This window comes from Nyctibius grandis, chromosome 6 (assembly GCF_013368605.1).
Source record: "Nyctibius grandis isolate bNycGra1 chromosome 6, bNycGra1.pri, whole genome shotgun sequence".
Classification (NCBI taxonomy): Eukaryota; Metazoa; Chordata; class Aves; order Nyctibiiformes; family Nyctibiidae; genus Nyctibius; species Nyctibius grandis.
The window spans coordinates 14,114,314-14,131,688 of NC_090663.1; the positions used below are offsets into that span (position 1 = coordinate 14,114,314).

Consider the following 17,375-nt stretch of genomic DNA (forward strand, 5'->3'; position numbering starts at 1 on the left):
CTGTCAATATGCATGTTGATTTATTGATCTGTCATATTCAGCACTGTAACATCTATGCAATCTGCTAAATGACATGATCACCTGTCACAAGTGTCTGATCTCGCTTCCTCTTTTCTTTAAGGTGGAAACCAAGTGCTCTTTTTTGTAGGATGCCAGTATCAGCTTACTGCTTAGATGTGCATGCTGCTGCTTCTATCCTAGGAAAAGGCCAATAAACGTACTTTGCATCTGAACGCAAGATAATGACTTGTGTGATGTTTTTCAGACTCGTTTATACAGGAAAATCTGCCTGCCTAGCTTTGGTGGAATAGCTAGCTCCCTGCATTCTCTCTTTGGAGATACAGCAGACTTTTTTCCAGTTTAGTTCAAATCACTTCCAAAAAGCCACAGGCATAAAGTTAAAAAAGCTACTTAAGCACATGCAAAGAATATTGTCTTGAGGAATCACACATTTTCCCACCAGGAGAAACCCTTGTCTCTTCTAGGAACTTACACACAGAATCATTTGTCCTTAGAACAGCTCTGTCTGCCGCTCAGGAAATTTTTATACTGAATAAGGCCCAACTGCAGTGCTGGTGACCCAGAGACCAATGTGAGAACTCTGTCGTTGCTAAGTGAATTCCTCTATAATTCAATAATTACTGTTAATGATGTCAACAAACCCTTTATTCTTTTTTCTTTGTTCATCTAGGAAGCCATCTGCTTTATATTATGAATGCTACAGTACACTGAAAGTGATGGAAAGTCAACTTTCTAATTTAAATAACCTATGCTTGGGCATGACTGGAACATCTGAATTCACATATAATGAATCCATCACACAATGCTGCCCAAAGAGCTATTATTCAGCAACCGGGTGTTGGAGATGAACTAATCCTTTTAATCCTTTGAGAAAAAATCCCAGGGTGTTGTTTCTCCACTCAATATTGTGCCCAATGATAGTAATAGAGGAATACATAAACAGCATTTTTGGAACAAAACTTTAGACTTGAGATCTCTCCCTCTGAGGAGGGTCTCCTAGCCGTTAACATCCTCTCTGGCCCTGAGCAATGGCTGAAGTTCAATGGGACAGTGGAAGGACCAGAGCAGAGGTGCCCTAACATGCACTCTGACTTCTGAGATTAATCATAAGTTGCACACCAGAACCTCCTCCTTCTCTGACTGTGGTTTTTAATGACAGCAGATACCACCACAGTGCTTTGGGCTCCATGCACTGTGAGACATGCTTGTAGTGCAACTACTAGACCAGGCTGCTCAGGTCATTCACATACAAGGACGGGCAATTTGTGAACCCTCAGTGAATGTGAAAATGAGCAGTAACCTAGAGGTTTAAGCTTGCTAAGTCAGGTATTGAATCTAATCCTTGACAAAAAGGGGCAAAATAAAAAAAAGTAAAGGTCAGACATTGTCTCATTAATCACTGAAGGTATAGGTACACCAAATTCTAACCCTAAATGCCAGCCAGCAGTCCTAGAAAACACAAGTGCCCGCCCTTAAATTAATGCATGTGAGCAGACTCATTGGCATCAGAGGTCAGTCCCAAACATATTTTAGTTTAGTTTGCCAGATATCCCTGTGACACAGAAACAGAAGAGGCAAACAGAATTGTTTTTCAAAATAATTAAGATAACAGGTGAGCTACAATAAAGTATAAAATGATCAGGGAGGTGCACGTTGTAAAACTCCAGATTAAGCAAAATAGAGAAGAAAAAAGGGAAATGGCTAAGAATTTCCAATGAATAATTTTAGTTTTTTATTCCCAAGGGTGTTCTAAAACCACTGGTCAGCAAACCTCTCTACCCGATTTAATAGGAAGCCCACAGTTTCCTGAATCACGTAGTTTTATGGAAGAACCCTAAATATAAGTGGGTGAAAAGGTTAAACACCTTATAGCAGTCTGTAATAATTAGGGACTCAATCAGTACCTTATTAACCATGTACTGGATTGTCCAGGCACTTTGGAGAATGAGGCTAGGGAAAAGTATGATTTTGCCAGTGTTAAAGAACTCTGCCAACCTTTTATTTAATAAGCTCCAATTACTTTATACATTGCAGCACACACTTGACATTTGGGAAGGGGCACACCTTTGTACAGAGAAGGTCTTTCTTTGACTAAGCTGTGTTAGTCTTCAAAGTAGGGTAAATAGAGAAATATCATTGCATGAATAAATTGCAAGTATATTTGAGTTCTAGCCTAATGCTGATGACCCCTGTCTCTGCATTTACTGTTGTTGCTTTTCTCCTCTGGTGTCAATGCCCCCTATGCTGGGCACAAACAGAGCAGGAAAGCTGAATGTGTGTTTCTTCACCTTCTCAGAGTAAAGAATAAGTTTTCTATCATCAAGTGTGTATCATATGTTTCCAATTATTATACTATTAATACATAAAAATGATTAAGAAATATTTATCATTGTGAGGCCTCTTTTCCTTTAAACTGTACTGATATGTAACCTCTCCAAACAGACCAGATGGAAGTTTTTTTGAACTATTTCTATAGATGGTCAAGAGCTGAGGACATCAGACAGCAGCCTTGCCAAAAAATGTTTATGTGATGAAAAAGCCATCAAACACTGTGGACAGATGTTCAGTAATTACTCTCTGACGACTCTATGCAAGTCTACATGCACAGCATATACATTCACTCCATACTGCAGGTCAAACTGCCCATCTCGAGTATGGACCTGTGTCTGGACCTGAGCTGTATATTTATACACAAAATACTCCCTACAGATAAATATCTTGATTTTTTTTTCCATATCCCTGTTTTTAGACCCTCGGTTCCCAGAAGGTAATATGGGCCTTACATTTTTTTCTTGCAATAGCTGCTCCTGGAAAAGCTTCCAGTGTCTCTGGCGGTGGGTCTCCCATTTCTCCAGCTGAGGGACCAAATTCTCCTGCCATTCCTCTTTCAGAAGCTCACATTCTCTTACAGAGAGGCCGGTCACAACAGGCAGGGTTTGAAGAAACAGCTCCGTCACCAACTCCAGTAAGGCATGGGACGCTTTAGAGTACAGCTCCTAACAGAGGGACAAAGAGGGACAGAGAGAGACAGGTGAGAAAGTGAACCTCCCAGCCCTTGGGAGCTATTTCATTGCGTGTCTCCATGATGCCAGCGAGGGAACCACGTCCCAGTGAAGACACTGGGCCAGTGACTGGCCCCTAGAGCTAAAATCCAATGCCACTAATGCTTGAGTTAAAAAGACCAGGTTTTGTAGATGGAACAACTTGAATGTTTTGGTTCGAGGCATACAGGGGTGTTTAAAATGCAACAGTGGCATAAGCACATGAGAATACTTGAATACTAACTGTTGCCCACGTGCAACCTCAGTACAAGGAATATCTTGTTTCACTGGCTATGGTGACGTGTTATAAAAACAATTATTTTGAAAGTTGCTGTGGAAACAATCTGGCGTAGCACAACACCTCATAAGCACATTTTCAAAGGTGCTGATATGAAATCACAGAATCACAGAATCAGTCAGGTTGGAAGAGACCTCTGGGATCATCGAGTCCAACCATTGCCCTGACACCACCATGTCAACTAGACCATAGCACCAAGTGCCATGGCCAGTCTTTTCTTAAACACATCCAGAGATGGTGACTCCACCACCTCCCTGGGCAGCCCGTTCCAATGTCTAATGACCCTTTCTGAAAAGAAATTCTTCCTAATGTCCAACCTGAACCTCCCCTGGTGAAGCTTGAGGCTGTGTCCTCTTGTCCTATCGCTAGTTGCCCGGGAGAAGAGGCCAACTCGAACTCTGCTACAACCTCCCTTCAGGTAGTTGTAGACTGCAATAAGGTCACCTCTGAGCCTCCTCTTCTCCAGGCTAAACAACCCCAGCTCCCTCAGCCTTTCCTCATAGGTCAGACCCTCCAGACCCTTCACCAGCTTGGTCGCCCTCCTCTGGACTCGCTCCAACACCTCAACATCTTTCTTGAAGTGCGGGGCCCAGAACTGGACACAGTATTCAAGGTGCGGCCTCACCAGTCCCGAGTACAGAGGGACGATCACTCCCCTAGATCGGCTGTCTACATTATTCTTAATAGAGGCCAGGATGCCATTGGCCTTCTTGGCCACCTGGGCACACTGCTGGCTCATGTTTAGCCGGCTGTCGATCAGCACCCCCAGGTCTCTTTCCACCGGGCCGCTTTTTAACCACTCTTCCCCCAGCCTGTAGCGCTGCATGGGGTTGTTGTAGCCCAAGTGTAAGACCCGGCACTTGTTCTTGTTGAACCTCATGCCGTTGGTCTCAGCCCATCTATCATCTAATCTGTCCAGATCCCTCTGTAGGGCCTTCCTACCCTCCAGCAGATTGACACTCCCACCCAGCTTGGTGTCATCTGCAAATTTGCTGAGGGTGCACTCAATCCCTATGTCTAGATCATCTATAAAGATATTGAACAGCACCGGCCCCAGAACTGAGCCCTGGGGAACACCGCTAGTGACCGGCCGCCAGTTGGACTTTGCCCCATTCACCACCACTCCTCTCTGGGCTCAGCCATCCAGCCAGTTTTTAACCCATTGAAGAGTCCACCCATCCAAGCCCCAGGCAGCCAGTTTGTCTAGGAGGATGCTGTGGGAGACAGTGTCGAATGCCTTACTGAAGTCTAGATAGACTACATCCACAGCCCTGCTCTCATCCACTAAGCAGGTCACTTTGTCATAGAAGGAGACCAGGTTGGTCAAGCAAGACCTGCCTTTCATGAATCCATGTTGGCTGGCCCCGATGCCCCGATTGTCCTGCACGTGCTGTGTAATGGCACTCAGGATGATCTGTTCCATCACCTTGCCTGGCACCGAGGTCAGGCTGACAGGCCTATAGTTCCCTGGGTCCTCCTTCCGACCCTTCTTGTAGATGGGCGTTACATTTGCTAATTTCCAGTCAGCTGGAACTTCTCCAGTTAACCAGGACTGCCGGTAGATAATGGAGAGTGGTTTGGCAAGTTCATTTGCCAGTTCCTTCATTACTCTGGGGTGAATCCCATCCAGGCCCATAGCCTTGTGGGTGTCCAACTGGCACAGCAGGTCACTAACCGTCTCCTCCTGGATTACGGGGGGCTCACACAGCCCCCCGTCCCTAACTTCAGGCTCTGGGGGCCGAGTCTCCTGAGGACAACCGGTCTTGACATTAAAGACTGAGGCAAAGAAGGCATTGAGCACCTCTGCCTTTTCCTCATCCCCTGACACTACACTACCCTCCTCATTCAGCAAGTGGTGGAGGCTCTCCTTGACCCTCCTTTTGCTGTTGATGTATTTGTAGAAACTTTTTTTTTTATCTTTGACTGTAGCAGCCAAATCAAGCTCTAATTGAGCTTTGGCCCTTCTAATCTTCTCCCTACATGACCTGGCAACATCCCTATAGACCTCCCAAGTTACCCGACCCTTCTTCCAGAGCAAATAGGCTCTCTTTTTTTCCTTAAGATCTAGCCTAAGTTTTCTGTTTAACCAGGCTGGTCTTTTTCCCCAACGGCTTGTCTTCCTACACACCAGGATAGCCTGTTCCTGAATATTTAGCAATTCCTTTTTAAAGCACGTCCAGCCTTCCTGGACTCCTTTGCCCTTCAGGACCGACTCCCAGATGAATGAAGGCAAGAAAGAAGGAAGAGTTAAAAAGGAGACTATGGCATTTAGATAGACAAAACTGACACTAGTCGTATTATATACTCGGTGCTCCAAAATACGACACTCTTCCATGCCTTCTGGAAGGACAGAATTATTCAAACTCCTTCTGATGCAGAACAGGTTCAAGCCTAGGAAAACAAACATCATCTGGTGGTTTCATTAAAACTAGTCCCATATGAGCGGTTTTCAATTGCTGAGGCTGTTTCACTTGCAAGAAGAGTTTGAGTGATTGAGTCAGATGGCATCCAAGCTAAAAAGTCTGTTCAAAACACATAATTTTACTGTCAAATACACAGTGATGATACGAACTGCATTTGCAAACTTGCTACAGTTTGAGATAATCCTTGAGGAGAAGGTGTGAGGGCAGGTAGCCTTCCCCAGCGGAAGAGAGAAAACAAAGACACATGGGAAATGTCACAAGGACACTGCGGTACTCCAGCACTATGAAGAGCTATTTTTGTGTGAGTTCCACATGATCTTACCAGTCCAAAAAGCTTTATTGATGACTTGGTTTTGCTTTCATTGTAAATCAATGTTAGCCCTCTTGAAAACACATTTCTTTTTTTCCTTAAATTGCAGCTAATATTTTAAAAAATCTTTTCAGCATTCCTGTTGCAAAAACAAGTCAAGTCTTCTACCTGTTGCCTTCTTTTAAATATAGGTTTAATTAGAATCTCTTAAGTGATCAAAATCTAGAAACTCTCAATACAAACACAGACATATTTATCTAAATGTCAAAAACATTTGTCTGCAGCTCATAGACATGAAAAGTTCTAGTGGAGTTGTCTTTTTCTGGAAGATACACTGGTATAATGTACTACTGTGTAAGAAGCCATTCCAACTAATAGATATGGGATCATAAAAAAGAAAGTAAGACCAAAAAAACACTGAAAACCAAAAGAGGATGTTAAATTGCAAAGCCAAGAACTTAGATATAAAGAACAACCAGAACTTAGGTTGCATGTGAAATCTAGTTCTGTGCCCTCATAATGATAAATTTGGGGTTCACGTACTGTTTCTACAGGAAATCTGTTCTGTGTTTAGGTTTATCAATACCCATTGAATGGATAGATTTTTTAAGAATCTTTATTTTGTATTTCTCAATTATCGTAAAATATCCAAACTGTGCACTGAATGCTAAACTATTGTTTTCCTCCTGGGATCACTCTAGGATGCTAATCACCATATTAATGAGCTGTTTCACAAACAATAAACAGCTTATCTTAAGAGCTTCCTGCAGTAACCTTCTCATGGATAAACTTGAGACACAACACTATCAAAAGCATTCACTACATCTTCGAGATGAGCCGTCTTGATATTTTCCACTCCTAGCTGTTTAAAGCATGCAGCATTTTCAGAATCCAGATCCCACTGGGTTTGTTTAATCCAAAGTGCTATCAATTCTTCTAAATTGGGCTACAGGTTTCTGAAAGTGGGTACTGGGCATAAGTATCAGAATCGGTAGTCAGAGACACAACGATAAGATACTTAATTTCTGTTAATATTCTCCCATTTCTAGCTATCGCTCACAATCTGGACATGACAGTATCATTAGGGTAACATTTGCTACACAGGTGCATCCTGTGCTGAAGGATGGATCTCCCCTACTCCTTAATTATTAGAGTTACCATTTTCTGTTATGAGAAGAGGCAGGACTTGTACGATCTTAATAATCTGTGTAGTTGCGGGCCTGGCTTAGCTTGCCAACACTAATGCAAAATGGTTTGCTTTAATTACCTCTTCTGCTGCTATTTTTTTTAAAATTCAAGTCTCCAAGTTCTGAGATTTAACATAAGCTCAAAGATCCTATGTTTCTAATCTCCATATCCCATGCCACATTTAAAGAATGATCACTCTATCTCTGTAAACCGTCTCTGAGCTTTACTTGCCTTTCAGGACAAGTGAATTCTCTTGCCTTTACTCAGTGTTCAGGGATATAAGAATTTCTCTTGGGTCTTAAATAGTTCAGAAGCAGTCGAGAGGAGCCTGTGGCATTTCTATTGCAATCTCAAAAGGTCTCAGACAGGGTGTTAAGGAACTCTATTCTTAAACAAACAAGAGTTCCACCTATGGCAGCTAAATCACTTTGCAACACATTTTGCTGCAGAACTGATAGCATTTCCCTGCCATGCTGACAGCTCTGTATTATTATTTACTAGGAATTCTTTTGCACAGAACATAAATAACGTATTTTGTTACTTGCCTTCACGCCATTTTGTTCAAAGACCAAGTGAATAGAGTTCTGCTTGCACTCCCTGCAGCTTCAAATTATACTGTATACTTCCCTTTGGCACTACCAGAGTGGGTACATAGTTACCCAGGAAAAATGTGACTAGGTCCTGTTCCCCAAAAATTACTTACCTACATCACCTCATTAATGTGATGGGCCAAGTTATCTTTAGATCAAAGGTGCTTAACCATTTGTTTGCAAAATAATTCATGGCCCTCTGCTGAAACTGGTATGTGAAAGGACATGAAAGTGGGATTAGAATTACAGGAGCAGGTTTTCACATCAACAGTCCCTTTAACAATGAAAATGCTGGGTGAATGCATGGAGGGGAAGCAGGCCTCAGCAGTATGTTCTTTACATCTCATATTTGAGGAAAGGCTGAGAGAATTGGGTTTGTTCAGCCTTGAGAAAAGAAGGCTTAAGGGAGACTTCATCACCATGTTCCAGTACTTAGAGGGTGGCTACAAAGAGAGAAACTCCCTTTTTACAAGGAGTCCCATGGAAAAGACAAGGGGTAATGCGTACAAGTTACTCCTGGGGAGATTCCGATTAGACGCAACAGGAAAATTTTTTACAATGAGAATAATGATCCTTGAGGTCCCTTCCAACCTGGTATTCTGTGATTCTATGACATGTTGCAAACTGACACGCAAAGCAACAGGAAGCCTGGTCAGGTGCTGTACGTCCCTGGGACGGTGGTTTTTAACAGGACTGAACACTTTCCCTTTAAGTTCTGTTAGAAATTCTCCTCTGTGAAGGACACAAATCCTGCACTTACTGGTCTTACCTGTGGTCCAGAATCACAAAATAAACCACTGTCCATGATGACTATCAAAATACTAACTTCTCTTCAGTGTTCAAGGAACCACTGGCCACTGGCTTCTTTAATCTCAACACATAATCATACCGACACTAGACCCCAGGTAGTCCTTGCAACCCAGACCCTAACATGACAGCATGCTCTACCCAGAGGACACACCACATGTACAATACAATGGCTACACTGTTTAATGCAGCACTTGAAACACAGTGGAATGGTCTTTTAAAATCTAGCAGGAGAAATGGTAAGTCTACATTTAGGAAGGACTGTAGATGTGATTGAATCCTACCAAGCTAACAAAATAGTTCACAACTATTTGTACTCTAAGGAATGTAATTGATCTGCAAAAGCAATAAAGTCTGTCTGTGAACAGGGACAGTGCACTACCTATTATAAAGCTTATTTTCCACAGGAAAAAAAGAGAATGGATACAAAAATCCTACTACTTCCAGGATCTTATTTTTGGACTAGAACCCCTATAAAATAGTTCTTACAAGCTTCCTGATATGCCATGTCTTGTTTTTAGAACTTTTACTTAACGAAATTTATTCAAATTGATTCCATTAATAGAATAGCTGATTGCGGTGTTGAATGAACCTGTTTGTAGTACCTGGCAGTGAATCACAAAGTTTTCAAAAAATCTCCAAAGAAATTCATCAAGCATAAAGTAATACCACAGGGTATATGCAGAAATAAAATGGGCTCAGATTAAAATACTGAGTACATCTGAATTTTAAACAAGGCAATAAATATATAAAGTTGTCATTAACAGGGGAAATACACAGCTTATCAGATTTCACCACAAAACCAAAGAATATTAATGCTCACCCTCAAACCCAAATTATTAAAAGGTTTCTACATGCAGATGAGAATAAAACAAGCAATGAAACTGTGAAGCAGGAAAATATATTTAGAAAGGTTGGTTGCGCTGCATCTTAAATGCCAGCCTCTGCCTAGTATATATTATCTCCAAGAAGCAACTACATGGCTATTTGTTAACTTGTGATAGCCATTTGTTACCTTGTGATACAACAGCATTTCATTATAATAATTAAAATTTCTGGTCAAAGCTGTAGAACACCATCACATGGATCTCCATAAGCTCAATGGCTAGGGCACTTCTTTAGGAGGTAAGAGATTCATCTCTCAGCCCTTAATGTATCTTATTAAGGACAGAGATACAATACGCAGATCATACATCCCATAAACACTCCAAACATTCTTGGATATCACTGGCCACTAGAAGACACTTCACATTATAAACTCACACTAAATGAGCAAAAGCTAATGTTCCCCAGGGCTCAGTGTTGGGGCCAGTTCTGTTCAATATCTTTATCAACGATCTGGACGAGGGGATCGAGTGCACCCTCGGTAAGTTCGCAGATGACACCAAGCTGGGCAGTAGTGTTGATCTGCTTGAGGGTAGGAAGGCTCTGCAGAGGGATCTGGACAGGCTGGATGGATGGGCCAAGGCCAACTGTATGAGGTTCAACAAGGCCAAGTGGCGGATCCTGCACTTAGGGCACATGCAACACTAGAGGCTGGGGGAAGAGTGGTTGGAAAGCTGCCTGGCAGAAAAGGAACTGGGATTGTTAGTCAACAGGCAGCTGAATATGAGCCAGCAGCGTGCCCAGGTGGCCAAGAAGGCCAACAGCATCCTGGCTTGTATCAGAACTAGTGTGGCCAGCAGGACTAGGGTAGTGATCATCCCCCTGTGCTCGGCACTGGTGAGGCCACACCTCGAATACTGTGTTCAGTTTTGGGCCCCTCACTACAAGAAAGACATCGAGGTGCTGGAGCGAGTCCAGAGAAGTGCAACAAAGCTGGTGAAGGGTCTAGAGCACAAACCTTATGAGGGAACTGGGGTTGTTTAGTCTGGAGAAAAGGAGGCTGAGGGGAGACCTTATCGCTCTCTACAACTACCTGAAAGGAGGTTGTAGCGAGGTGAGTGTTCGTCTCTTCTCCCAGGTAACAAGTAATAGGATGAGAGGAAATAGCCTCAAGTTGTGCCAGGGGAGGTTTAGATTGGATATCAGGAAAAATTTCTTCAAGGAAAGGGTTGTCAAGCACTGGAACAGGCTGCCCAGGGAAGTGGTGGAGTCACCACCCCTGGAGGTATTTAAAAGACGTGTAGATGTGGCACTTAGGGACATGGTTTAGTGGTGGACTTGGCAGTGTTAGGTTAATGGTTGGACTCTATGATCTTAACGGTCTTTTCCAACCTACATGATTCTATGATTCTATGACTCTTCCTCTCTTCGACGTGATGAATTCTGGAATGCTAACTGCAAAATGAAACCAGTACCATGCTTTTAAGCATCCTAACACCAATAAAACACAATGACATCAAAGTCATCCTTAGCACAAGCTAATAAAAAGGTTTGATTTCCATGCATTAAAAAAGGAGGTTCAATTAAATTCCAGTTTTGACCCCTCCCTGGTCCTTGATTTATGGGGAACGCAGTTTCAGTCTTCTCTTTCTGTACTCCCTTTTTAGAAATGTGCCTTTGTAGACAAGGTTATGTGCTTTACTAGATCTAACTATTAACAAATTGTGAATCCATATAGTACTAAAATACATTTTCTTATGCAATAAGGCAAGAAGCAAACTTCAGAATGAAGGCTATCCATATCAGTCATCTTGTATCAGCTTTGATTGAAATGACTAGATCAAATTTAATCAGTCCCCTAGCCCAGAACAAGACTGAGCTCGCACGGTAAGAGTTCACATATTTAATCTATTAGATTATGCTGTCCTTCAGCCTTTTTGGGTTAAGCCACAGGGCAAAATTTTCAAAAGTAAGCATTTGAGTTGGAGGTCTGTTGATATGGATTTCCACCTGAGACAAGCTGTGGGTGATTCACCTTGAAAAGCAGCTAGCTCTGGATACCTAAAAATGCAGTCCACTCCATGAAAAGCATCCCTAATTGTATCTCATGTTAATGAAATTACATAAGGAAAGTAATAAAAGAGTAAGTCTCTAACAACCTGTACTATTTATTGTGACAAAGATACATTTCCCCCTTTTATTAACACAGGAAAAAATCAAATATTTTGCTTCAACCTCACATTCATGTTTACCCATTTATAAAATGTTTATTGCCTTGCCTGTTGATAATACTCATTACTTAATAGCTTTTAGTCTAAATTCCTGTGCATTTCTGTGTTCTGTCAAGTCAAATGAAATAACATTCTGATGAACTGCTATCAGCAAAAGGGAATTATAAATGACAGTAAATTGTGTGGGTTTATGTTTTTGATGTTATGGCTGAGGAAAAATAATTATCTTGCCAAGGACTATGTAATTTTTAGCTGTTAATTGATTTCCTTTTGTGCAACCTGCATGTTTGTTTTCTTAATAATGAACTGTTAACCACCAACCTCTTTTCACTTCTTTCGCTACTGAAATGAGCAGGTAGTTCACAAAAAAAAAAAAGGAGAAAGAAAAGACAAAAGGCTGATTAACATCTGATATGCTAAACTTGAGACAGACTTGCAAGGAGCTAACCATTAATCTTTTCAAGAGATCACGAGAAACAGAACAGGACATACTGGGGGCAGGGGGGTGCTTTTTCTGCCCTGTAAAAGAAAATTATGTAAAATCCTTGCAATTGAAAAGCTACCAAAGCCAAACCAAAACTGTAACTGTGACACAATATCCCTTGTGTATGGGATAACTCTGCAGACTGTGTTTATGAAAATATTAGGTTCAGCCATTCAATTACCTCTGACACAATTCCTCCTTCAGTTATGACATACTGTGATAATCAACATCACTTGCCCCCATTCCTCAACTTGCACTTCAAAAATTAGTTATGAAGCCTGTGTCTAGACACAGACTATTCTCCTACAGTGCATTATTTTAATCCACTAGTGTGGCTGAGAAGTCCTATGCTATCCTCCAAATATAACTCATTCATTCACTTCAGGCATCAACAGATTCCATTGACCTTGGTTAAATCACTTTAATTGATTTATTCAAATGTACACAAAACAAACCTACTCAATTATTCTATGCAAACACAGTCAGCTTCCAGATCATTGCATTTTTACATATTTATTCACCAATTTGGATAATTCTTTGACGTACTGTAGCACTACAGTCTACAGTAGTGCTAGAGAGTTATATAAATCTACCTTGGTGAACTCACAAACTGTTTAAAAGGGGAAAAATGAAAAAATAAAAAAGGCACAGAAATTTGAGAAGGGCTTAGAAGAACATTGTGAGAACAAGGTAAGGATCTTTTCCCACAAGTGAGTGGCACTTCTAGTTAAGTGACTTCTTCTCTCCTAAGAATATTCATTGGTTCCCTGTTTGGTCACATGGTGACCTTTTCCTTACATTTTAATATCACCTCTTGCATTGAGGTTATCCTTCTACTTATCCATGAAACTAAGTCTGTCAGGCTTGCTTCTCTGCTTGCTTACACTAGGACAAACCAAGGTTACTGTTGAAATAAGTCAAGTCATTCTAGTGCACAATTGAAGGAGGAACGGAAGGCCTAAACTTTTCACACATATAAGCCTTTAACACATAGAAGACCTTGTCAGGTCCTTTCCCCTTGAAAAAAAAAAGAGGTGTAACGGCCTTCAAATATAGCAGCTAAGGACCATGAGCTTAGGGTGACTGCTGGGCCCTTGGGCTTCTGCGCTTGGTCGAGTGAATTTGTCAGAGTGCAGCCCTTGGGAACTTTGTATTGCCTGTCCTCCTTGAGTATTTATTCTGGTTTGTCATCTACAGTGCAAGTTTTGATACAGTACTTAAATGGGGGTGAATGGTTTAGAAAGTTGATATAGGATGGAGGTGCCTGTATGCTCTAAGACAGTTGCTTTGAAAGCTGCCAGTAACTGCTCTTAGCTGAAGGTATGCCTGAGAATGGGACATAACTCTAACTAACTGGATATTATGCACCTCTCTAACACTGGTGCTGTTACAGTACATGAAGTTATTGGATATTACTCCAAATGGTCATTTGTCTAAACCAACATGGCTGTTCCTTACTAGGATATTGGTGTTAATCTGATAAATTGCAACACTGATGATGCCCCAAGGACCATGAAAGCAACTTAAGAAAATAGAGGGCTTGAATGTGGAAAAAAAAACCCCACCATCATTTGGGTTCTGCTGCCATTAATCTAAAAAGTGTGGTGTGATTCATTCCAGTTCTGGAGGTTTCCAACCAAAGTCAAGATGGCAATTTTGACAAGCAGGAACTTGTCTGGAACCCTAAATCCTGTGAATACTGGACAATATTAGATTGTTCAGCCCAGAAGAAATATCTGGTATTTCTTTAATACTGGGCCAGTAGAGAGTATGAGCTACTTGGTCTTGCCTTCTGACTTACTTAGTAACACATGCTTGCATTTATGGAAATATGGAGATTAAGTGAACAATAGAATGTTTAACCAAATCTTTAACGTTACCTTTTCCTTGCTCATGTTAGAACAGAAACAGCAGAGTCCAAACCTTCCAAATGAGTGCAAGGTAAATGACTATCAGTCAAGCTTCAGGGAGTACAGACGTTCTGGAATGACAACATGGAGCTTTGCGGTGTTAGCAGATGTGCCCGAACTAGCTGGTTCTACAAATGAGCTGGTTCAAACCCACCTGGACAGAGGTCTTGTAGCACAGTGCTGACTACTGCCATGTGAGGGTTGCTGGTACCCAGCTGGTTAGTCTAATGTTTGCTTGCTTAGGTCTACCTGAGCTGCAGTCACACCACTGCACTGTGGAATATCTCAAATCCCTGTTGCCTTCCCGTGGGTATCTTGTCTTCCCCTTTAGTAGCAGTAGCTTCTTCCTAGCAGAAACCTGGAGAAACTAAGTGAAGGGGCAAAGCCCTACTGCTCAGGAAAAGGCTTCTGCTTGTCCAAGGTGCACTTCTGCTCTGAAAGTGTGGTGGAGCAGAGAGAAGCAAAGGCATTGTGGTTGCAAGATGCAACTCCTTCCCTTAATGGCAAATCTACTTTTGCTTTTATGCCCCAGATAATGGACAACGTGTAACTACTGCACTTCCCTCAGCTGTAGAAGTCAGAACAGCTCCATTTACCTATAGTGGAGCTGTGCTTATTTGTATTTTCTCTTCTTTCTAGCTTATGCTGCTTACAAGGTATATTCAGAAGCAGTCTGCTCTCCTAAAACAGTCTGCAGTATCTCTATTTAGGATTAAGGGGAGAAAGTGCAGTTGTTCATTATGTTAAATGTCACAATAAAAATGTTTAATTATAGAAAAAAGAAGTGGAAATTAAGATTTGTGGATCCTCATTCAACAGATGTCAGCTGGATCACAGTACTTGCAGTTTTTCATGTCTGGCAGTGTTTGTTTGGGTCTCGGAATATGAAAGCAGCTGTAATATGGAATATAATGGCTTAGAGCTGGGTGAATTGGCAGAATTCAAGTTTTTCCAGCTCTCCTGGCAACTTGGCAATTCTAGAAACACTTAATTCACCCAAACCAATTTTTCTTTAATGGAATAGAAAACTTAGCTAACAGTGCTGAAAGAAATAGGATTTTCATTCTGATCTTAGTGTCACTAAAGCAGAGTACACAATAAAGGAAAGCAATATAATTTCACAAATGAAGTGGAACTGTGGAGGGCAAAAAAAATTTTTTGGCCTCCAGAAACTTCGTGTGAATTGAGGAAGTGGGTGGAGAAGTTAGTAACTCTGGAGAATGGACTGTGTGCAATAATATCAGCAGACATATTGACTTTTCTTAAATTAAATAGCTTTGTACAATTAATCTACTCTGATTCACTGGCATAGCCCTCCAAACACACTTTTCCTTTCTCCAAAGCAGTAGTTCTTCTCAAATACCCTGTTGCTTTCACTATTACATAAAACCATGGTAAAACTATTTGTTCTAAATACAGTGGCTTTATTTTTTTTCTCATTTGAATCTGAAAAAGTGCATGTGGACTAGAGCTAATTAAGATTGTGTGGATATCTCACCGTAATGTGACAGGGACTACCAGTTTCTGTAGCACCCTGAACTTGTCATAATTAATCATGACAAGGATCCTGCTGAGCTGAAAGTGATTAGTCCCAGTCTAATTAAAGGTCACTGCTGGCTACAGTTTTGGGCTTCATTAGATAGATCACCTTATCTTATTTTTTCAGTGCAGACAGAAAATAATTAAAGATGATGCAAAAGCATGAAGCATCTACATATTTTCTAAATCAGCAACATAAAAAGTGTAAGTACATTCATAAGCATATTACTTACACCAAAGATCTGAACCTATTTCAGGGAACTAACTAGTGTCAAAACAATTTCTCAGAGAAGAAAAGAGATGAGAAAACTATTTTTGGAGATGTAGTGAAATTAACTAAGAAGAGTATCATCCGATCATGGTGCAGAGGAGATAATTATGCCACATAAATGAAGTCTCTCTCCTGGTAGTAATGCTAGACATTGTATGCTCTCAACGTTACTGCAGCCTTGTCAGCCACCCAGGCAGCATGTTTTGGCAGACCATGTAGGCATTTTCTGACTAATATGAGGTTAGGAAATGTAGTGTGCAGGGAAGATAACGGAAAAGGCAAGCTAATGTGGAAGACTGTCCTGTCTCTATCTCCTGGATTGCCAGCCTAGCTTCCTGGAGCTGCCATGATCTCTCCTGCAATTCCCCAATCCTCCCCAAGGCCTGACATTGTGTAGTGGGGTTAGAGGATATTTAGAATTATTTTAGTGAATGACACATATCACTAGTAGTGGCACCTTGTAGAGATCTGCAACAGCCTCTGTGCTCTTGAAGTCATCCTCCTCCTCCAGCTCCCACTGTGCTTGCCGATGCTTCTGTAACAGCTCATGGTAAGCCTAGAAGAAACACAAAGGTATATTTAAATAGCTGAAAAGGTTCTGATAGCTTCTTGTGATCCTCTTCTTCCCTTCCCTGATGCCCTTCCCATGTACCATCACAATAGTAAGTGTTTATCTGGAACCATGACTCGGAGGGAAATGAAACTTGCCTTACCACCTTAATTTGACCATAGCCTCAGCAATCTGGGGTTAAATAATATGTACCTAATACTGGAAAACATGTGAAATGATCTGATTTGCAACCTGCTTTCCTGTGTATGAGTATCACTTCATCATATCCAGTACTATGAGGTGCAGAACAGCATGACACACATTAGTTACAGCTGTATGACACTGTATAGGGCTTTTGCAGTGGGATTGGTCAGCATGTCCTATGGTACTGTCAGATGGCACTCAGCCTAAAAGGCTGATCTGACTTGGTCCTGATTTGGTCCTTGGTCACAGATTTAAGAGGGATACAATTTTTTTCTTCTAGCCAGGTCTGTGACGTGTTGGCAGGCTCATGTGCTGTAATGGAAGACTGAATTTCACAGACAAGGAACACCTCATTCAATAGACTAATGAGTGGTCTTATACATAAATATTCCATATTTTGATTTGAACTGCCAAGTGCCCTCTTACATTCCCATGGTAAATATGGCTTTCTTCATTAGGTATGTCAATAGGGCTTTTCTAAAGAACACAAAAACTGCTCATAAACTCTTCATGTACAGGTCATTCTTGTAGAGGTGGACTTTAAAATTCACACTTGTCATGAAATCATAGTTTACCACAGAATTTGACAGGTTAATCACTGTAAGCTGTATGTCCACTAAGGGTAGGGCTGAGCAAGACCGGGTTACTGCAACTGGCACCTTTTCGCTTATGTGCTTCACTTG

At 41.4% G+C, this 17,375-nt stretch overlaps 1 protein-coding gene across 1 annotated transcript in view; it reads right to left on the reverse strand.

The window, feature by feature from the left end:
- The window catches only part of EVC (EvC ciliary complex subunit 1), a 66,036-nt gene that overhangs the window by 23,505 nt on the left and 25,156 nt on the right, over positions 1-17,375 (reverse strand). Inside the window, exons 11-12 of the mRNA XM_068403117.1 lie at positions 16,396-16,494; positions 2,805-3,017 (exon numbers count right to left, since the gene is read on the reverse strand). Of these exons, the coding sequence (XP_068259218.1) occupies positions 2,805-3,017; positions 16,396-16,494 (312 nt within the window). The remainder of the gene's footprint in view (positions 1-2,804; positions 3,018-16,395; positions 16,495-17,375) is intronic.